The following is a 23,313-nucleotide window of genomic DNA, read 5'->3' as shown; positions in this document are numbered from 1 at the left end:
TACTCACCGAGATTCTCACCCCCCCAAACATCCATCATCATGTCGTACTTCCCAAGCTCTTCAAAGTAGTTCTTGTCCATTACAAAAAGACCACCAGCAATCATGGGTGTACTACACATCAAACACACAAGATATGAAATAAATGTGAAATAAAATATTAAATATTAAAAGGTGAGATCAATGGCTCAATCAAAAATAAATCTTGCACTACTGTAACTTAAATGGGCAGTAAAACATTTTATGATTATGAAATGACATTAAAGAACACATGAAATTGCTTAATAAACACAGTTTTCAGGAACACTTCACAACAACGTTCCATTAGTAAACACTAGTTAATAGGAACTCACAATGAACAATACTTATGCAGCATTTATTAAACTTGGTTAATTACAAGTTCAACGTAATAATACATATTTAAAATGTAAAGTTGTACATGTTAATATTAGTTAATGCATTTTGAGCGAACAATAAACAGTATTTGTATAAACAAGCATTAACCAAGAATAATAAATGCTGTAAAAACATATTGTTCATTGTTAGTTCATGATACCTAATGCTTTATATAATGGTAACAAATGGAACCTTATTGTAAAGTGTTATCCAGTTTTTTTCCCATGTTGTCCTTTATGTATGTCCTATTAAAACAGGAAGTTGGGGTGGGACTTATTATAGTGCCCCTTTTTTGAACTAGCCAACCTTCCATGATGTCACAACCATGAACTAGGATTTGCTATTGCTAGTGAGATGTAGATAATATTAGGGGGAGGGAACATTCTCATTTAAGAGAACATGTTATTGGACATTATTAATTTTGCATTTCGTGAGTGCAAGATGTGTCATCAACTTTCTCTTCTGTTTTTCTGCAAGATAACAGACTATACATTTTTAAATGTGTATATCTGCTAAAATATAATTGTATCAACTTTTAGGAGTACATTAACATACAGTATAGATGGCCTCAAAACTTACAGACAAGTACAATAATCCACAAATCTGTCATTTTGATTTCATGGCGTCTTTAAATAGCTCCAAAACAGAAAAAAAATAAAATATTTTTTTTTATATTCTTTTATGCTCACACGGATGTTTCAGTGGCCATTCGCCACTTTATAAAAACTTGAATTAATTTCACTTTCTGATGTTGCGAGAGCAACCTGATCTCAGCCTCATAAACAAAGTCATTAAACAACATTGGAATCATTAAACAAGGCAGAAGAGTGCGATGTCATGAAGAATACTACATGGCACATCCCTTGAAGGCATTGCCTAGAGAAACTGCATTGTTTATTTTCTTAATTTACTTTTAATGTACTTGCTGCACAGTGATTGAAATTTCACACCACAGCAAAGCACCGTTCATACAATCTCCCATTTCGTTTACTTTACTCCCTTTAATTTCCTTCCCTTTCTTTCTCTCCCCTTTAGCTGTTAATTATACACTTCAGTCACTCCCTGGAGGCAGGAACATTTACAAACAACCACCAACAAACAGAAACGCAGGCTCCACGGACAAAGATTGTTGTTTTGTTATTACAAGAACTTTAGTAGATTGTTTTCCCACACTGACAAAGCTGAATTAATGAGCTGTTTCAACATCTGTGGGAAGATGCTTGTTTTGGTTTTCTTTGCATTTTTTGAGAGCATAAAAGTTAGTAAGTTTGAGAGAAAAACATTTCAGCACTTTATACAGTAGATATGACTTCAGCATTGCAAGGCAGCACAGAAAATAGTGTTAAATGTTTGTGTAAACATTAAAATACGTAAAAAAATTAAAAAAATGACAGTCCTTGGGTGTATGAACCTCCCGTTTACAATCCCAGGTAAAATCTTTAATGAACATCTAATTTAAAATAAATCACGAGGGTTCCCCACCTAGAATCACATAAACTTTAATGTCAAAATTACTTCCTTACAGTGACCATTGTATGTAGAGTACAGCCAAGCAGAAGGGCCCTCCGTGAAGGGATTATTTTACTCACTTTCATTTAGAATAGCCAAATGAGTAGCGTACAATTTCTACAGTACCCTTTAAAAGCACAAAAATACCATTTACAATTTGCCCTGAAAATACAAAATTACTTTCCAATACAGCATAATATTTAATCTAAAATTATTAAGAATAGAATCCCTAAAAAAGATACAAAATAAAATAATACATGGCACACCAAATACTGAATTGATTTAATATAGTTTGAAAGGAGTCTGTATGTTGAAAGACTTGCTTCCTAGTCAGCTCTCAATAATCTATAACAGAGTTCAAATTAAAACATTTATAACAGACATATTTAAGAAGAGATAAAGATTCATACTTGATAGGCGCAACGGGGTTTCCTTGCCGTGCTCGTCTTTGTTCCAGGGTCATGTAGTCCCATTTAAACACTAGATTCCAATCAAAACCTGGATGAAAATGGGACAAATTTAAATTAAGGTTGAAGTCTTTTAAGTCTGATGTTTAGCCATTTGTCAGGTAAGAGAATAGGGAGCATGTTAATGATATTGCAATTTCAGAAATGACTGAGGATATGTTCAGAATGGCATATTACCTAGGTACTCATTCAGTATGCACATTTTACTGCGTGTAGTTTAAATACCTACATTTTCCACTAGATTAACAACATGTGCAGTATACAAGCATACTGCAATAAATCCTGTTTTCCACAATGTGACAAATGAATTTAAAGCAATATCAGCTGTGATTAAATTTTTATTGCAATATTTTTCTCCACTCATTATTTGATCAGACTATCAAAGGTTGCATTTAAAGCTGAAAATATCTGTGCTTACAAGGCAGACAAAGAATAGGGTTATAGCTTTAGTTAAGCTTAGATTTTAAACTTTGGTTGTGTGAATGAAATGCCACATTCTTAATCCTTGCCATTGTCATTACACTAAGCACATCTTTTTGTAAGCTGTGCAGGAAAAATCAACATGTATAGTAACATGACACCATCTTTGCAGTGTAAAGGCAGCTATAAATTGGTAAATGTATGTGCAAGGAAGATAAGGCCAATCACAATTCAGTACATAAACCGATGTAAGAAAAGGGCCAATTCGCAATTCAGTATGTAAAGGTAAAATAAAATAATCATCGCCATCATGACGTCATTACATTTGAACTCAATTTGAACATGCAATGTAATGAGACTATTTGACAATGTAGCAAACAACTGTTTAAAGTAATTACGCTTGCACATTGGGTGGTTTCACATACCATTTTGTAAAATAGTGCAATGTTGACAGTATATAATATCCAGTGTGTGCTATACTGCCAGTGCAAGTGGATTGAAGTGTTTGCACAACCTGTAGGTGATTGTGTAGCCAGCAAATTATGCCCTCAGACTTCAGGAATAAAGCTTAATTCTGCTTGTGTGTGTTTATTTGAAGATTCAGAGGCACTTCTATTCTCAGCGCAAAGTCTAAACTCAGATCCTGCATTTGGAGAAGAACCTTAGAATTAAATTGCGCTAAGCCCAACCAATTATCGTTTTGCATGAGCAATTTGGCCAAACCCATTTGCACCTAGACTTAAGTGCATGCTTGCATGAAAGTACCAAAGCTTCATGGCCCTGCCCATTGATTTTGCACTTATGACTTATCACTTGGCATTAGTGCTCTTAAAATAGGGCCAGACATGTTTTAGGTGAGAGACTGAATGCTGATTAACTACTGTAACCAACAGAGCACTCATTGAACAAGTATGTGCTGAAAAAAAGGTTTTATAAATAAGATATTTATATTCCATGCTGCTTTATAAAATACGAACATGGACAGATCTGTCCATTCATTTTCATATTACTTCCCACACCATCCAGAAACATCTGAGAGTGCATACAGGAAAATATCTTCCACTTAGAGTGAGGCATTTTACCTAAACCGCCGGAAAAAAAATCAATCAAATGATTTCCATTACAAAACGACATTTCCTCTTTTTGAGATTCATCATGCTCGGTCACTCTGTCTCTATGGATTCTGTCTGTACTGTGCTCACTCAAAACACCAAAATTATTTTAAACACTACACAGACATATTTCAGGGTTCCCACACATTTTGACTGATGAATACCATTCACTTTTCCAGTCTTTCTGTTAGAGATTTCTGTTGAAGTTATCAATTTTTATGTCAAGAGCCCATTCTTGACATTAATACCCTAAAATGATTATAGTTTGTTCACAAGAGGGAAAAAAGGCACATCTAGACAATAAATATCTAGCAAATTCCAGTCAATGAAATATTTAACAGCATAACAGAAACTATGAAAAACACCTAGAAAATTGTATTCTCAATACTGAAATTTCCATGACTTTTCAAGACTGGCTTTCACAATTTTAAAATTTCCTGAAATTGTCAAGATTTAATGACCCTTAAGCCTGATATTAGGCACAGAATACTAGTTATGAAGGCATATACTCACACATAAGATGCATGTAGAATAAAGACAAGCAGCTGACATCTACTGCTTTCCACATACACATATACCCAAATAAACACACAATGAATTGCCAAAATTGTCACACACACTGAAGGAAAACCAGTTCTGGACAGTTAGTAAAGAAGAACAGATGGGTTTTCATAAAGAATACAGGGAAAAGGGGATGGGGGAAGGTTTATCATAAACCGGATCTAATGAAAGGGGATTTACCTCCTTTAAGATCTGCGGATGCCCCCACATACTGGAAATTGTCCATGTTAATGACATCTATGATTGGCGAGACAACCCGAGTCTTATCCTGTCAAAAAGAATAAATTAGTAAATGAAAAAAGCTGGGCTTAATAACAATGCCAATACAATGACAGTTACAGTACAAGCCTATGAAAATCTCTAGATTACCGCTTAAATATTTAGTACAATTTGTTTTTTAAAGATGTTACGTAACTGAAAGAGACAATTAAATGAAAACAGAATGAAAATCCCCAGAAAGCCCTGACATATGCTGATCAATGAATTAAGAATGTCCACAGAATTGCCATGATGAATCAGGACAGAGCCACAAGCAATACCTCTAAAAATCCTATTAATCATGTGAGATTTACTGCAGCGCCACTGGAGTATTTAAACGCAAAGGCAGGCAATCAAAAAATCTAACCTCTATGTGTTAGCCGTGGAGAATTTACATGCAGAATTGAACACTAAACACATATACTGTATATTCATCTTCATTATAACAAATTCTGGGACACCCTGATGAATTGAATCATCTTAACTGTGGTTTCATCGCTAAATTGACATTAGAGAATAAATCCAGTCTGTAAAGGGAAGGGAAAAGACATGATGGTGACACAATGGCCACTGACTCAATATATGTCATGTGAGCTCATGAAAATTTTTAAGGTAGACCAAATACCAGCTGCTTTTATCACCATTTAAAATAAAAAGTTGAGGGAAATTCAATGTATTTTCCAAATTTCTAGCTATATTAAGTGCCATAGATGTGTTTTTTTGCAAAAAGGGAATACTGGCATAAAACTGGAAAAATTTAACTGGATGACTAATGGTGAGTGGTTGCAACAAATGGAAAAGTGACTAATGTCAGTCTGAGCAGTTAAAGAGAGACTCAGCTTTTGCCCAGATCCTCTTTTAAATGTATTCAATACTTCCTCGTAGAAGCATAAATGGGTGATTATTTTAATAAGGGGCACTTTGACTGCTTTGAATCTTGAAAAATGTAATTTCTTCAAATAAAACTACTTTTAATGTTGAAATATTTCTCAAATGCCCTAGAGTAAGCATCTGATAATGGCCTTGATCAAACTTCAAGTGGATTTTGTTATAAAGATTTTTTGGAGAAAAGGTTGTATAAGATTAAATCTTAAAAAAGAAAAAGTTAGAAAAAAAGAAGAAAAAAAAGAAAAGAAAAAGAGATTGTTTCCTACATAAAAGTAACTTTTTACCAGCTTGGTGATGACATCAATTAAAGCTACTCGAAAGTAACTAAATTAACTGTCAGTCAGTCTTAAAATTACTGAAATTTCTGATCAACACATACTGATAATCAAAAAATACAAACATTTCTGGAAAAACTTCTTTGTTTTCTATGATGCCTTGTGGGTCAGTGTATATTCATGTTTATCCCACACATCTGTGGATAAGTATGGGGCTATCCTTTGATGAAATATCAGAGTATATTACACTTATATACACTAATGTACACTCACCTAAAGGATTATTAGGAACACCATACTAATACTGTGTTTGACCCCCTTTCGCCTTCAGAACTGCCTTAATTCTACGTGCCATTGATTCAACAAGGTGCTGAAAGCATTCTTTAGAAATGTTGGCCCATATTGATAGGATAGCATCTTGCAGTTGATGGAGATTTGTGGGATGCACATCCAGGGCATGAAGCTCCCGTTCCACCACATCCCAAAGATGCTCTATTGGGTTGAGATCTGGTGACTGTGGGGGCCATTTTAGTACAGTGAACTCATTGTCATGTTCAAGAAACCAATTTGAAATGATTCGAGCTTTGTGACATGGTGCATTATCCTGCTGGAAGTAGCCATCAGAGGATGGGTACATGGTGGCCATAAAGGGATGGACACCATGTACCCATCCTCTGATGGCTACTTCCAGCAGAGGATGGGTACATGGTGGCCATAAAGGGATGGACATGGTCAGAAACAATGCTCAGGTAGGCCGTGGCATTTAAACGATGCCCAATTGGCACTAAGGGGCCTAAAGTGTGCCAAGAAAACATCCCCCACCCCATTACACCACCACCACCAGCCTGCACAGTGGTAACAAGGCATGATGGATCCATGTTCTCATTCTGTTTACGCCAAATTCTGACTCTACCATCTGAATGTCTCAACAGAAATCGAGACTCATCAGACCAGGCAACATTTTTCCAGTCTTCAACTGTCCAATTTTGGTGAGCTCTTGCAAATTGTAGCCTCTTTTTCCTATTTGTAGTGGAGATGAGTGGTACCCGGTGGGGTCTTCTGCTGTTGTAGCCCATCCGTCTCAAGGTTGTGCGTGTTGTGGCTTCACAAATGCTTTGCTGCATACCTCGGTTGTAACGAGTGGTTATTTCAGGCAAAGTTGCTCTTCTATCAGCTTGAATCAGTCGGCCCATTCTCCTCTGACCTCTAGCATCAACAAGGCATTTTCAGCCCACAGGACTGCCGCATACTGGATGTTTTTCCCTTTTCACACCATTCTTTGTAAACCCTAGAAATGGTTGTGCGTGAAAATCCCAGTAACTGAGCAGATTGTGAAATACTCAGACCGGCCCGTCTGGCACCAACAACCATGCCACGCTCAAAATTGCTTAAATCACCTTTCTTTCCCATTCTGACATTCAGTTTGGAGTTCAGGAGATTGTCTTGACCAGGACCACACCCCTAAATGCATTGAAGCAACTGCCATGTGATTGGTTGATTAGATAATTGCATTAATGAGAAATTGAACAGGTGTTCCTAATAATCCTTTAGGTGAGTGTATACACACACACACACACACACACACACACACAGTACTGTGCAAAAGTTTTAGGCACTTAAGATTTTTCACAAAAACATTTGTCATAGGATGATATTTTATATCTTCAGCTTTAGTGTCAATAGGAAAAATAAATTTGACTCCTAAACATTACTTTTGCAAATGCAAAAGATTAGAATATAAGAACAGGGCGCTCTGCAAGAGATGTCATGGCCCCCACAAAGCCCCCCACTGAACATCGTGTCAGTCTGAGATTACATAAAGAGATAGAAGCAGTTGAGATAGCCTAAATAGATAGAAGAACAGTGGCAAAAATCCTATCTGCCAACAACCAAGAAAAACTGTATCCAGGTGTAGCTAGGAGAATTGGGGCTGTTTAAAAGGCCACGTTGGTCACACTGAATATTGATTTAGCTTTTTTATGTTTACTGGACTTTTTTTAATGATGTTAATTGATAAATAAAAACTATTTATGGTATTATTTTTGAAGACATCCTCACTATACAACATTTTTCATAACTTTTGCACAGCACTGCACACACACACACACACACACACACACACACACACACACACACACACACACACACACCTGCCTAATATTGTGCAGGTCCCCCTCGTGCCACCAAAACAACGCCAACCCGCATCTCAGAATAGCATTCTGAGATTATATTGTTCTCACCTCAATTGTACAGAGTGGTTATCAGAGTTACCTTAGACTTCATCAGTTCGAACCAGTCTGGCCATTCTTTGTTGAGCTATCAACAAGGTGTTTCCGTCCACAAAACTGCCGCTCAATGGATGGTTTTTTTGTTTTTGGTACCATTCAGAGTGAATTCTACAGATTGATGTCCGTGAAAATGTCTCAGGAGATCAGGAGTTACATAAATACTTCAACCAGCCCGTCTGGCGCAAACAATCATCCATGCGATTATCTAATCAGCCAATCGTGTGGCAGCATTGCAGTGCATAAAATCATTCAGATATATGTCAGAAGCTTCTGTTAATGTTCACATCAACCGCGGGGCCTGGGTAGCTCAGTGAGTATCCAGGGCATGCCGAGTGACTCCAGCCAGGTTTCCTAAGCAACCAAACTGCCCCGGTTGATAGTGAGGGTAGAGTCACATGGGGTAACCCTCCTCGGGGTTGCTATAATGTGGTTTGCTCTTGGTGGGGCGCGTGGTGAATGTACGTGGATGCCACGGAGAATAGCGTGAAGTCTCCACACACGCAATGTCTCCGCAGTAATGCGCTAAACAAGCCACGTGATAAGATGCATGGATTGACGGTCTCAGACGTGGAGACAACTGAGATTCATCATCTGCAACCCGGATTGAGTCACTTTGCCACCACGAGGACTTAGAGCGCATTGGGAATTGGGCATTCCAAATTGGTGAGAAAAAGGGGTGAAAATAAAATCAAAATAAATAAGTTCACATCAACAATCAGAATGGGGAAAAAATGTGATCTCAGTGATTTGGACCATGGCATGATTGTTGATGCCAGATGGGCTGGTTTGAGTATTTCTGTAACTGCTGATCTCCTGGGATTTTCACTCACAACAGTCTCTAGAATTGAATCCGAATGATGCCAAAAACAAAAAAACATCCAGTGAGTGGCTGTTCTGTTGACGGAAATGCCTTGTTGATGAGAGAGGCCAACAGAGAATGGTCAGACTGTTTTGAACTGACAAAGAATACAATAACTAAAATAACCGCTATGTACAACTGAGGTGAGAAGAATATAATCTTAGAATGCTATTCTGAGATGTGGGTTGGCGCTGTTTTGACAGCACGAGGGGGACCAACACAATTATTGGGGACATTAAAGTCCCAAAAGATTGTATGTAATATTAACTAAGTATGAACTTCGAATCCTGAACCAGACCACACCTGCACATCCATTAGTGGGTGTGTTTGCTTGCATTGCACACACTGAGGTTTTATCTATGCAGGAATATATTCAAATAAACTATGCATGGTTTCTATGCATTCCCACATTATTTCAACACCCAATTCACTGTTCATTTAACTGTTCAGCGAGTTCATCCACTGTATTGGCTGTCACTTTCTTCTTTACAGATTTATCGAGAACTGATGGCAATAGATGGCAGGGTTGGACACAAACAGGTATGATGACAGGGCACTAAAAGTAAAGTTTCTTTCAAGTTAGATGGCCAAAGAAAATACTGGAACTTTTCATCTCTGTGTCCATTTAATAATCTTGGCCTAACATTTGCAATTGCAGTGAGCTGCTAAACGTCTGCTGCGGTAATGAGCATGCCCGATTCAAGGCTCCAAAACCAAAGGCTAATTTGCCAAATCTGTGTACTGTAAGATCATTGCCTTCTGAGCTTGTTTGAGAGAAAGACACAATGAGACAGATAGATAGACAAACAAGTCTGACCTCAGCAACCCTTTCTAGCAGGGGCTCCAACCAGTGTTCGTTACACTCACAGTGGCTGTCAAGGAAGGTTAGTACACTGGCCGTGGCTGCATCTGCCCCTCGGACACGGGACCGCATCAAGCCTTACATAAAATACACAGAAACACAAAGAGGATTGAATAACTTGAATGCAATCTTCAATGTAAAAGAGATGCTCCTGCCTGCATCCTTACCTAATGATCCACAAAAGGGCAAGGAACTGTAAAAATCCAACGCATTTAAATAGTAGAAATTTTATCAGGCTGAAGAGAAAATCATAGCAAAGAAAACACAGTAGCAAGAGAGAAATTAAAGTATAGTAGATAGAGTATACTGACTGAACAAACAGATACGATTTTATCAATTGCGAAATGGCAGTGCGATTTAAAAACCAAATTGGAATTGTGTGAATAAACCCTAGTGAATTTAATAGTGAATGTGCCTCTTTATAACATTAACATTTATAACGCTCACCATTGGCTTGTACCTAAAGACTGACCTCAATTGAATAAGAGCTTCATCATAGGCTGAAGTAAACTTTAAACAAGCCTTTTAGCTCAGTGTCTTCACCATCAAGTACACTATATTTCCCAAAAAAGCATCTGAAAACAAATACATAAAGCTTGTTTAATTTGAACAGAACTTGAGACCGATAAGGAGTTTTGGATACAAAACTCTTTTTTGCTTGACAGAAATAGAAAACACCTTCCAAAAATACACTCCAGCTCATAACAGAACTTTTGCTGCTCTCTGCTTCTAATTTCTCCATCTTTGCACCTATAAGTATGCAGTACTTTTTAATGATCCCATGCTCCAATTGTCTGCACTACTAGGGCCACCAAATGGAATTTGCAAAAATAATGACTATTTTCAAACCGATTTTCTGTTCTCAAACACTTCTCTTGTCTGCCATTGGCTGGGATCCCACTGGCCCCTCTATATATTGTGAATGTATTATGAACACTCACCCTCTCGTCGATCGTTCCGTAGGACTCTGACTTTCTCGATTTTTCCAAGTAAGGCACCATCTTCAGCTGAAAGTCCAGAGACAACACTGCATCAGCTAAAGCTCAGGACAGTATCACCAATAATTTATACAGATATATGGGATTTATCATTTCTGCGCCACTAGAAGTTTCTGGAAAACTCCCAACTCATTTGTCATACAAACTGAAAATCCTGCCCCAAACTCCCACCCCAGTCATTTTACCATTGTTTGAGCAAATATTACTATATCGGTCTAAAACAGAACAATATTTTGATGGCAACATAAAATATACACATCACTTTTAATAATTCAAGTATTATATCCTTATTGTGGAAAGAAAGATGACAAAGGCACTGACAGTTTTGAGAGAACATCATGGCCAAAGAGAAAAGCCAGTACTCAGATACCAATAAAAAAAAAGAGCATATTCTCAAACCACACATGAGAAAATGCAGAGGAATGTGTGCGATTAGTAAAACCAGTGTCTGACATTTAGAAAGCAGGGAAGCTCTGCCTTGAAGCCAGGGTTCAAACAGAGTTAAGACATACTTAGAGGTGAAACTTGAGTCTTGCATCCAAAGAACAGAGTGAGGGGGAGTCAGGAGTACAACTGTTACCATGACAATAAGATGAGGAAACCAAGGATGACACACTTTACACAGATTTGTATTGAATTTCGGTTGCACTGTTGGCTTGTTATGCTATGCGGATATGTGATTCATAGTGACAAAAGGAACTAATAAGAAAATGTGCTGTGCGAAACCAATTATTTTCAACCTAACACAAGGCTGAACATAAAACAGATTAATATTTACATAGTTTCACAGTTCCATTTAGTTTGATTGGGATGTGAAGAGAGCAACAACAGGCACTTTAGGGCTAAAGATCAGGTCACTTACAGTTGTCACTGTAGTCATCCACCAAGATGATCTCTTTGACCAGATGGGTAGGGCTCTTCTTCAGCACACTGAGGACAGGGAAACAAGGAGAGTTGAATGGATGTATATATTTGTATTTAGGTAAAGAACAAGTGATTCTTACTATTGAATAGTGCTGCACGATTAATCATATCGCAATCGCGATGTCAGCCTGTGCGATTATATGAAAAGCAAAATGCTGCAATTTTATTAAATAAATAAGTGCATGTGTGAATGTGACAGCCCATTCTCTCTGAGAGCTGTTTGCCCGTTTTCTACACCGCTAATAAAAAGATGACCAGTCTATAATGATGACACGCGAGATGAGAGGAGCACCGCAGCTCCAGTGTCTGATAGAAACACAGATCACAGCATGGCGACATGTCTTTATTTGAAGCTTAATTAAGGATGAAATAATACGGGAGCGTGACATGTAAATAAACACAAACTCCAACACTGTCATTCTCTGTGCGGTCAGAGCTGCTTCAACCAGTCGCGGAAGAGACCCAGTCTGAGCAGGAGTCGAGACCGGGAGAAATTTAAAGTTCTGCCGGCTGATGCGCACTGTGGAGAATCTCGTTTCTCACCCCCGCTGTCTGCAGCTCACAACGTCATCATCATAAGATCATCGTGATAAGATCAATCTTGTGTGAAAAATAACACTAAAATTACAACAACAATTATATATATTGGTTTTGGATAGACTAGATTGACAAGTTCTTATCAATAATACTCTTATGGCTAAAATATCAATATGACTAAATGTTACTAAAATATGACTAAAATGTCAACAGTTTTCATTGACTAAAACTACATTAAAAATGCCCAGACTTTGTCAAACAAAACTACTAAAAATAATAAATAGAACTAGGATAAGGTTGACTAAATATGATAAAAACTAAAAAGGACATTTGACACAGGATGAAGACAAAGATTAAATTAAACAGCTGACAGAATTAACACTAGTATTCAGTTGCCAGGTCATTAGGAGTGTATTAATGCAAAGCCAACATTTACGTGTTTGTATCGTCACTTTTTTGATCAGTATGGTACCACATCTGCCTCATTTTGAGCCAGGAAAAACCCTGGTTATATGGCGATATTTTGGCTTTAAGATAACTGACACTGAGCAGAGAGAGGTACTGTGCAAAATTAAAGTTGCTACATCACGTGGCAACACAACAAATTTATATCAGCACCTGAAACAGCAAAAGTGAGATTTCAGAAAATGATCCACACACTGAACAAGAGGTACCAGAGATAAGTAGAACTTTTTAGAAAGAGGATTTGGAAATGCCAGTTGGTCATTTAAAAATACAAAACAATAACAACCGGTTTAGTGGTTTGATTGAGTGAACCACACTTTTATATCCAGTTTCCTTTTCAAATGAGTTTATAGATAGTACATGTTACATCCAGCTTAAATGTCCCTGTTTGTTTGGACAATCTTATTTTCATGAAAATTTGTATGTTCTTATTTGTTCTATTTTATTTAGGTGTAATATTGAGAAAATAACAAGTTTGCAGTAATGCAAAGATATTATTTAATATTGTAAAAATATTTTAATTTGAAAGCATTTAATTTGTGCATTTATAGTAGTTTTTATGTTTGAGTTGAGAAATACACATTTCAGCATTATCAGTAATCTATTTGTGCATTCTCCTTGATAGCCAAGCAAGTTGACTCATGATACCATTTGTTTATTATATTGCAATCGCATATCGCAATATTAGCCTTAATAATCGCAACAGGACATTTTCCCCAAATCGTGCAGCCCTACTATTGAAAACACAAAATTAATCAGAATTCCTAAAATATTTTGACGCGGGCCACCCCACCTGACCACAGTGCGCAGGAGTGCAGACCGGGCCTCGTTATGGAAGGTGATAACCACACTGGATGCAGGAAGATCTGTCCTCCACTGTTTGTGACGACAGCTGAAAAAGAGAAATATAAGATGTTTATAAATATAAACCCCTTAAACTACTCATGAAAACAAAACTGACCCTATTAATTTACTTAACACCCATTCATGGATGAATTATGATGAAAGTGAGCAATTAATTGATGCACATTATTCCAAAGAAAAAAAAAGTTTTGTAACCTTCGAATTTGCTGCGTCTCTGAAACGAATTTCCTTAGGCTCTTGAATATCTTGTTTCACTCTGAAATACATTAGATTATGGAAGGAAAATGGGTTGCAACAGTATTTCATGTTGACTTCAAATGGTAAACCAATCCTATGTCCTTATGTTTCCTTAAAATAAATGGAATTGTATACGCCCACAAAAAAAAAAAAGCCACGCTGCGAGGGTAAGAAATTTACTTTTATTATGGAGGAATCTTTGTTCCCTGAATCTGATTTTTAGGGGTATTTTGAACTTTTTTATGGGGGGATTTAAACTAAATGTTTAATGTAAATTTCAAATAAATTCAGAAATGCTTTTAACTATAAATACAAATCAGTATCAACTCATATTGTCTGATAAAATGCATTAGGTGTAGAATAAAAAGTTAGAAAATATGTAAGATTATACAAACACAAAAAAGGAAATCATTATGGGGGCATTTTTTGCCCTAACATTTTGAAATTCTGGGGCATTTTTTGTCACTTTTCAGTGACATTTTTGCCCCAAGCCCCCATTAATTTTAGACCCTACTCACTGCTAATCTGACAAATTGTGGCTCATTATTCAAATGTATAAAATTAAAATGAGAACTGAAATAGATAATCATATTTGTATGGAGAACAGCATTCAGTTAAAGGATGCATTACATAGTATAAAGTAATTTCTCACATTCTGCTACACCTGAATGAAGTCTCACACTCTCACAGGAGCTCAAAGCAGCTCAGCCCACATTAATTTATTGCTTCTGTGAGGCTGAGATGGACAGGAAGTCAAGCATGCTTAAACTCACATGACTTCCATCTCCAAACACACACTCTTTTACACTATTATGCTTTACACACCCCTACCCACACTTTTTATATCTTAAGGTTTTAATTTGATGGCCGTGTGGCTAATCCTTGGATTTCCAGCACCTCTCAGAGGATAAGAGTGCACAAAGCTTCCTCTGCACTGGTGCCGTTGATTTTGTGGCCACTAGAATTATTAGACCATGTCTTAGATTTGAAGCCATCAATATGCTAGTGTATTTAAAAAAGTTGACCAAATTTACTTTTAGCAGGTTAAAATGTATTGTATAACGAATTTAAAATGTAGACTATCTCTTTCTGGAAATTACAGCACTACAGTTTTTCATCCAATCAAATGTGTTCTAGAGGGAGAATATCCCTCACCCTAAGACCACATGCAGTCAACTAGCAAGTAGCAAATAATGGCTCATGACTGTGACATAACTAAAGCCTTTTGGCTATTTTAAAAAAGAGAGAAAGAGAACAGCCCTTTGATATGTCCCGCCAAACTTGAATAGGAAATAGTTGACAGCACACTACAAAAATTTGTGCTCGTCTAGCAATTTCATGGGGTCTTTAACATTCTAAGCATTGAAAAGGTGAGTACTCATAATATTTTACTCTCTTGGACTTATAAGTCATGCATTATGGGGCCAGCACAAATTTCTAGAGCTGTTTGCTGGAGGTCTCGAGAGGAATAGCTGTGCAGTTGGGCATTAATAGAATGGCCGCTTTGACTAGAAGACAAGCGCTTTTTAGAGTGTATCCCATTGGCACAATTCTCTCCACTGGCCTCCAACCTCCAAGCATGGCACCAAATAAACGTGAAAAGACTTCCACTGTCACAGCTGAAGTCAATAGCTAATAGAAATGTTCTGTTTTTGGATTACATTTTAAATGTATACTTGCTGTGCATTAATGCCAATTAAAATCATTAGATGGTAGCTGCAACTATGACCAGAGAGTACAGTCCCTGACAAAAGTCTTGTCGCTTATCTATTTTGTAGAAACCCCTGCTATTAACCTGACTTTTAATTAATCAACTGGTGTTAGAAATAGCTCATATGAAAAGCTAAAACCCTCCCAAATGATGATTAATGCACTGAAATGAATTAGTTTCACTGAAAAAATATTTATAATTTAAACAAGACAGAAAGGTCAAATTTTGGCAAGGCAAAAGTTTTGTCGCCTATACAGAAATTGAACAAATTTACTGCAAATACAAAAATATGTCAGCAAATTAAGTAGTGGTGCTGTGAGATCCAAATTTAATATCTTCCATGAGCTTGAAGGACTGCATCCATGCGGTTTGGCAAGGATTCATACAATTTATTGATGAAGTCATCAGGAATAGCAAAGAAAGCAGTCTTGCATGCCTCCCAGAGTTCATCAATATTCTTTGGTTTCGTCTTCCATGCTTCCTTTTTCATCCTACCCCACATATGCTCAATGATGTTCATGTCTGGTGACTGGGCTGGCCAATCCTGGAGCATCTTGATCTTCTTCGCCTTGAGGAACTTTGATGTGGAGATGGAAGTATGCGATGGAGCACCATCCGGCTGCAGAATTTGGCCTCTTTTATGGTTGGGAATATAAGAGGTAGCTAAGATTTCTTGGTATTTTAGACTATTGATGTTGCCTTCCATCCTGCAGATCTCTCGCACACCCCCATACTGGATGTAACCCCAGACCATGATTTTTCCGCCACCAAACTTCACTGTTTTCTGGGTGAATCTCGGATCCATGCGGGCTCCAGTAGGTCTCCTGCAATATTTGCGGCGACTGTGGTGTAATTCAACAGAAGATTAATCTGAAAAATCCACCTTCTTCCACTTTTCCAGTGTCCATCCTTTTAGCAAGCTGTGGGCCTTGGCCACACGGTTTTTCAATTGTCTTTTGTTTAGTGCTGGCTTCTGGGCACTGATTCGACCATGGAGGCCATTTCGAGACAGAATCCGACAAACTGTTCTGGTTGACACAGGGACTTCAGGTGAACAGGTCTCGTGGAGCTCTGCTGCAGTGGAAAATGGGCTGGCCTTGGATTTTCGAGCCAACAAACGGTCCTCTCGAGCAGTTGTCTTGCGGGGTCTGCCTGACCTGGGCTTGTCAAAAATGTCTCCAGTGTCTTCAGATGTTTTTTTTTTATCCTCTGTACCTGGCTGAGACACATTGAAGGTGTCTGCCACATCAGCAGTGGATCTGGTCTTCAGCCTCTTGATAATCAAAACTTTAGTCTCAGGGTGAATCTTAGGCATGTTTGCAGAGGTCTATGTGAAGGTCTAGTGTACTGGGGTTGTTTTTATACACACCTGAGACCTAATTGATCCATTATTAGTCACAGGTGAAGCTCATATGACAAGGCGACAACACTTATGTCTTTGCAAAAATTGACTCAATGGGCTTTACCAAGCTGTGAATTTTAGAATACTTTTTAACAGTTTCGTTTTGCACTGAAACATTATTACAAAAGCTGTTGGGATTAAAATGAACCATTTCTTGTAAAGAAATCTTGATTAGAAATATATTTCAGCAGCACTTCAGGTCAATTTGTACACAAGCGACAAGACTTTTGTCAGGGACTGTAGTCTATAATTAATGTAAAAAAATGGAGACTGAATGAGAAACACAGATACAGACACATGCAGAAAGACACGCTTCATTAATTGATTGGCATGCAGTGATGTGGTCTGAACACCAGGAATGGGCTCCGGCCTTAGCAAGACAACATCTATCCTCGTCAAATCATTTCCATTAAGACACGTGGCCTGCTGCCATCAGAGGTAACAAAAGAGAAGCAAAGTCTCAAGACTAAACAAACAGCATGTGGTTATTGTTAACAGCAAAGACAAAAATAGAGTAAATGTGCTTCATACTTTTAGCTCTGGGTAAATATTTAACAAAAGATAATGGTGCAGAATTCTAACTCCCCACTTTTGTGAGAATTTTTTTTTTTTTTTAGCATTCTAAAAAACAAACTCTAACATTCTGACCTTTAAAACAGAAACTAAAAACAATGTTTTTCATTTTGATTCATTCTGAGCAAAAACTGTATTTTTCCGTTCAGGTTCAGAAGTTCCGAAGCCTTCTTTCCAAATGTTTATCGGTTAGAACAAAATAAAAGTACGGTAAATAAAGTTATTTTAAAGATGACAGTTCTCTGCGCAAAGGAGTGGGTGAAACACCAATTGCAGTGTTGCCAGATTTCCACAAGAGAAACAATCAACCTGGTCTGGAAAAACTAGCCTCACCAAAATAAGCAAAAAAAAAAATAAAAAAATAAACATTCCCGCTGCACTTAATTATCAGTTAAGTATAATATTGTTAACAGATCTGCTTCCGAGTTAAAACCAGGCAGTATCAAATCTGTATTAATGCATCATATCTAACAATAATTCAGTGAAGACTTGGAAACAATGAAGAAATGTAATTTTTACCTCTAATAAAGTTTTCCTGGTATCTGGATGAGCCTTGCATGTATATGTAGTGTTTATACTTCATTCAGAGAAAGTGACCTCCACATGAGGTCACTTTCCACCCTGTCCCTGACAACCCTGTCCCTGACAACCATGTCACTCATGGCAATTAGGCAAATAAATGGGCGATGCAGCAGTTTCCTTCAGGTAGCACGTTTAATTATAATGTTTTCACTCCTTTGATTTCACACTATGTTGTTGCCTAGTTGGTGAGATGCAATGCTGGAGAGTAAATAAAGTCCATCTTTTACTCTCTGTGACAACAAGCTTATAGCTAACTACTAACCACGTAACTACTTTCATTGCTTGTCAGCTGAGTGGAAGCTAATGTGTAAACATGTATTCACCAACTGTTTTGTTCAGGATTCACAGTTTGGTACCCCCTTCACCAAACAATTCCAGTCGTTGCATTTACACAATTTGTAATCCCCTGAACTTGTATAGCAGAATAAAAAGCTGCCACTGTGTATCTCTTGACTCGGCAAAATGCCCTAACTGCAGTATTAAAATAGTCAGCATTTGATTAATACTAAACAGTACTGATGTTTATTTAGTAATTTATTGTATTTTTATTTATTCTTTATTTAAATGGTCAGTAATTGATTATACTAAACAGTACTGATGTTTATTTAGTTATTAATTGTATTTTTATTTATTCTTTATTTAAATGGTAATTGTAATTGATTTGCATAGTCCTATACCGACAATCCACATACAGAGAGGGAAAAAAGTATTTGATCCCCTGCTGATTTTGTACGTTTGCCCACTGACAAAGAAATGATCAGTCTATAATTTTAATGTTAGGTTAATTTGTTCAGTGAGAGACAGAATAAAAAAAAAAAAAAAAATCCAGAAACGCATGTCAAAAATGTTATAAATTGAATTGCATTTTAATGAGGGAAATAAGTATTCGACCCCCTCTCAATCAGAGATTTCTGGCTCCCAGGTGTCTTTTATACAGGTAACAAGCTGTGCTCCTAATTTCAGCTTGTTACCTGTATAAAAGACACCTGTTCACATAAGCAATCAATCAAAGAGATTCCAAACTCTCCACCATGGCCAAGACCAAAGAGCTGTCCAAGGATGTCAGGGACAAGATTGTAGATCTACACAAGGCTGGAATGGGCTACAAGACCATCGCCAAGCAGCTTGGTGAGAAGGTGACAACAGTTGGTGAGTTTATTTGCAAATGGAAGAAACACAAAAGAACTGTCAATCTCCATCGGTCTGGGGGTCCATGCAAGATCTCACCAAGTGGAGTTGCAATGATCATGAGAACGGTGAGGAATCAGCCCAGAACTACACGGGAGGATCTTGTCAATGATCAAGGCAGCTGGGACCATAGTCACCGAGAAAACAATTGGTAACACACTACGCCGTGAAGGACAGAAATCCTGCAGCGCCCGCAAGGTCCCCCTGCTCAAGAAAGCACATGTACAGGCCCGTCTGAAGTTTGCCAATGAACATCTGAACGATTCAGAGGAGAAATCATTCAGACCACAACACTTTCAGAGGGTGAAAGTCAGATGAGACCAAAATCGAGCTCTTTGGCATCAACTCAACTCGCCGTGTTTGGATGATGAGGAATGCTGCCTATGACCCCAAGAACACCATCCCCACCGTCAAACATGGAGGTGGAAACATTATGATTTGGGGGTGTTTTTTTGCTGAGGGGACAGGACAACTTCACCGCATCAAAGGGACGATGGACGGGACTATGTACCATCAAATCTTGGGTGAGAACCTCCTTCCCTCAGCCAGGGCATTGAAAATGGGTCGTGGATGGGTATTCCAGCAAGACAATGACCCAAAACACATGGCCAAGGCAACAAAGGAGTGGCTCAAGAAGAAGGAAATTAAGGTCCTGGAGTGGCCTAGCCAGTCTCCAGACCTTAATCCGAAAGAAAATCTGTGGAGGGAGCTGAAGGTTCGAGTTTCCAAATGTCAGCCTCGAAACCTTAATGACTTGGAGAAGATCTGCAAATAGGAGTGGGACTAAATCCCTCCTGAGATGTGTGAAAACCTGGTGGCCAACTACAAGAAACTTCTGACCTCTGTGACTGCCAACAAGGGTTTTGCCACCAAGTACTAAGTCATGTTTTGCAGAGGGGTCGAATACTTATTTCCCTCATTAAAATGCAATTCAATTTATAACATTTTTGACATGCGTTTTTCTGGAGTTTTGTTGTTGTTTTTCTGTCTCTCACCGTTCAAATTAACCTACAATTAAAATTATAGACAAAACATTTGTTTGTCAGTGGGCAAACGTACAATATCAGCAGGGGATCAAATACTTTTCCCCTCACTGTAGAAAAGGTCTGTTTTCATTCCAATTCAAAAATGTACTATATTGCCCACCAATCGAATTTTCTCCCTCTAAAATCTGTATAACAAATCCAATATCGGTTGGGCTCTAGTTCAGCTTTTTGAATCTGCCAATCTACAGTGTCATGTCCTGGTGCTACAGTACATCAAAAATGTTGTTTTGTTTACGCAGACATCACCACACAAATCGGTAGATTAGTGAAGCAGAAACAGTAGCAGTAAGTATAACAGCCACTTCTCCCAGCCGAACTGAGCGTGACATGCACAGCAAGACTAAGTCATAACTATCAAAAAACAGCTAATTCAAAAAACGGACAATGTAAGAAACCCGTGATTACACGAGACTCATAATTATCTGCTTTTTCTTCTAAATGTAAACAGCTTTGAGAACGACACTTGCACACATGTTGTTAGCCGGTAATAACACCTGTATAGTTTACATGCAAAGTGAAACGGGTAGAAGAGGTAAAAAAAAGATTATGTTTGGCGATTGAGGCCAGGTTCCTCAAGTTTTTTCCACCACTTAACACTGAAAGGAGTTTTTTCTTGCAACAGTCAAGCTTGATAACTGGGGGCTTTAAGACATTAAGGCATGATTTTCTATAAAGCTGCTTTGAAACTATGTGTTTTGTGAAAAAACATAAAATTACTTGTGTACACAAACTTATTTTATCAAGAAAAAACATGCATTCATATTAGTTTTTTTCAACAATCAAACAAAATAAATGCAATTCTGTTGTTTAAATTACTTTGAAGTCTGCTTTTGGTTGCCAATGTCAGACACTTTTGTGGCATTTATGATTTATATTGTTGAATCCTTGAATAAGCTTGAGCAAAAATTTTGTGGGTGCTCATATTGTATTGTATCGTATCGTGAGGCTATGAATCGTAATGTGAAATTTGTGTATCGTTACAGGGAAAATGTGGCACTCTTTTTTTCTCTTAATGTACATCACTTATTATACAGTATATCACTATGCTTTGTAATACATTAGCCTGGTATTAATATCAGACAAATCTTGCAAACTAGTTAGCACTGCTGCAAAGGCACTTACAGTAACACTTCACAACCTTTCCCAAATTAGTTTTAGCGCCATCAAGGATTCCTGATATTACATTTCAAATACAAAAACAAGTTGAAAATGGACACAAATTCGTAATTGAAGGATATCTCTTTGATGACAAGGGTGAGTGATTATTTCCTTTTATTTGTTAACTAGCTAGCTAAAAGTCTGAATCTGAAGTCTTAACTGGGTGTGAGACATGCAGTATGCAAATGTTGACATTCAATTGTTTTGTAGTTTTACAAGAATGGACTCCACTATATTAATTGTTACATGCATTTCAATTATATAATTGTTACATATATATTTCAATAAATAAAGCTGCTGAAGGATTCAGAGCAAATTGGGCATCTTTCTCTCTTCTGATTACTTTACCAAACCTTATAGAGTATTTTATATGTATTTCTGTACACTATTAAGTCTACAATAGTATCTGCTATAGTCTCCCATAACCTTTTAATCTCTATACACCTCTATGCACTGTTTACCCTGCTATTGTTTACTTCCGCATTCCAAACCCATATATGTGAAAAGGGCCCATCTTGATATGATCAGGAAATTATCTTAACATCTTGGGATTTCTCAGTTCAGTCACATGCTATATTCCCAAATAAGACTATTTACAATGGCATTTGAACCCTAAACCAAATCACACACTGCTCCATAGGGGTCATCAACAATGCTTACGTGACATGCTAGTAACATTCCCTGCCAAGTGTGTAAAATAGATATCCAGTTGACATGAAATAGCAACATCAAGCGGTGCGCAAGAATAAACATATCAATCACTGTGGGATATTTTTCTTCTTTTAAATAGTAGCAAATATCCAAGTCTTAAAATGTACTTTCACATCTCCAGTTGGGAAATGAGTGGCTTGAGGTCAGGAACTTTGAAGGGTCAAAGCAGCTCACTGCTGTAAGAAGTAAACGACACAATCACACCAACAATGAACATTCCTTCCTGACACCACAAATCACTACACGTAAGAGTTTTTCTTTTTTGGTCAAAATATTGTGTACGGCTATTTTGGTCAAATTTGTTATTTTAAACAAGGGCCAAGCTCCTGCATGTCAACAGTAAATCAGTGAGTGCTGGGAGCCCAGCCCTGCCTGCCTAGCAATGGAAACAATGGTGGAAGACAGCACTCTCTGGCCAACCAATATAGACTACTTCTTCACTCCACATGCTGAGCTCTTTAAAACACGTTATGATTGCTTTTAGAGTAAGGGTTATGTGAGACAGAGTGTGACAGGACCACAGACAGAGGTAATGGCTACAGTGGTGAATGTTTGTGGACTGTTTTCTCACTCATTAATCACCTGCACTATCAGTGATAGTTGTGGGTGAGAAACAGACCAATATTTAGGTAATTTTTTTTATCATTAAATCTCCTCCCTGCCCAACAGAGGGTGATATGCGTGAAAAAAAAATTGTATTACCAAAAACACAAGAAGAATGAGAAAGTGACATCATAGTTGAGATTGATTGAGCAGGGAGGATAATTTTTGGTAAAAAAAGCACTTAAATATTGATCTGTTTCTCACCCACAACTATCATATGGGTTTGGAAGATATGGATTAAACAAACAGAGTCGTCTGGAGTACTTCTATGATGCCCTTATGTGGACTTTGGAGCTTCAAAATTCTGGCACCAATTCACTTGCATTGTATGGACCTACAGAGCTGAGAGATTCTTCTAATCTCTTTGTTTGTGTTCAGCAGATGAAAGAAATTCATCCACATCTGGGATGGTATAAGTGTAA

General features: G+C 37.6%; 1 protein-coding gene across 1 annotated transcript in view; it reads right to left on the bottom strand.

Annotated features, from left to right (window-relative positions):
* The window catches only part of galnt2 (UDP-N-acetyl-alpha-D-galactosamine:polypeptide N-acetylgalactosaminyltransferase 2), a 126,443-nt gene that overhangs the window by 11,879 nt on the left and 91,251 nt on the right, over window positions 1-23,313 (bottom strand). Inside the window, exons 4-10 of the mRNA XM_052090287.1 lie at window positions 13,610-13,708; window positions 11,753-11,820; window positions 10,834-10,899; window positions 9,848-9,969; window positions 4,643-4,730; window positions 2,313-2,400; window positions 8-111 (exon numbers count right to left, since the gene is read on the bottom strand). Coding sequence (XP_051946247.1) covers window positions 8-111; window positions 2,313-2,400; window positions 4,643-4,730; window positions 9,848-9,969; window positions 10,834-10,899; window positions 11,753-11,820; window positions 13,610-13,708 — 635 coding nt within the window. The remainder of the gene's footprint in view (window positions 1-7; window positions 112-2,312; window positions 2,401-4,642; window positions 4,731-9,847; window positions 9,970-10,833; window positions 10,900-11,752; window positions 11,821-13,609; window positions 13,709-23,313) is intronic.

This window comes from Xyrauchen texanus, chromosome 24 (assembly GCF_025860055.1).
Source record: "Xyrauchen texanus isolate HMW12.3.18 chromosome 24, RBS_HiC_50CHRs, whole genome shotgun sequence".
In the NCBI taxonomy this organism is placed as follows: domain Eukaryota; kingdom Metazoa; phylum Chordata; class Actinopteri; order Cypriniformes; family Catostomidae; genus Xyrauchen; species Xyrauchen texanus.
The sequence above is the reverse complement of the archived record's forward strand: the minus strand, read 5'-3'. Positions and strand labels throughout refer to the sequence as shown.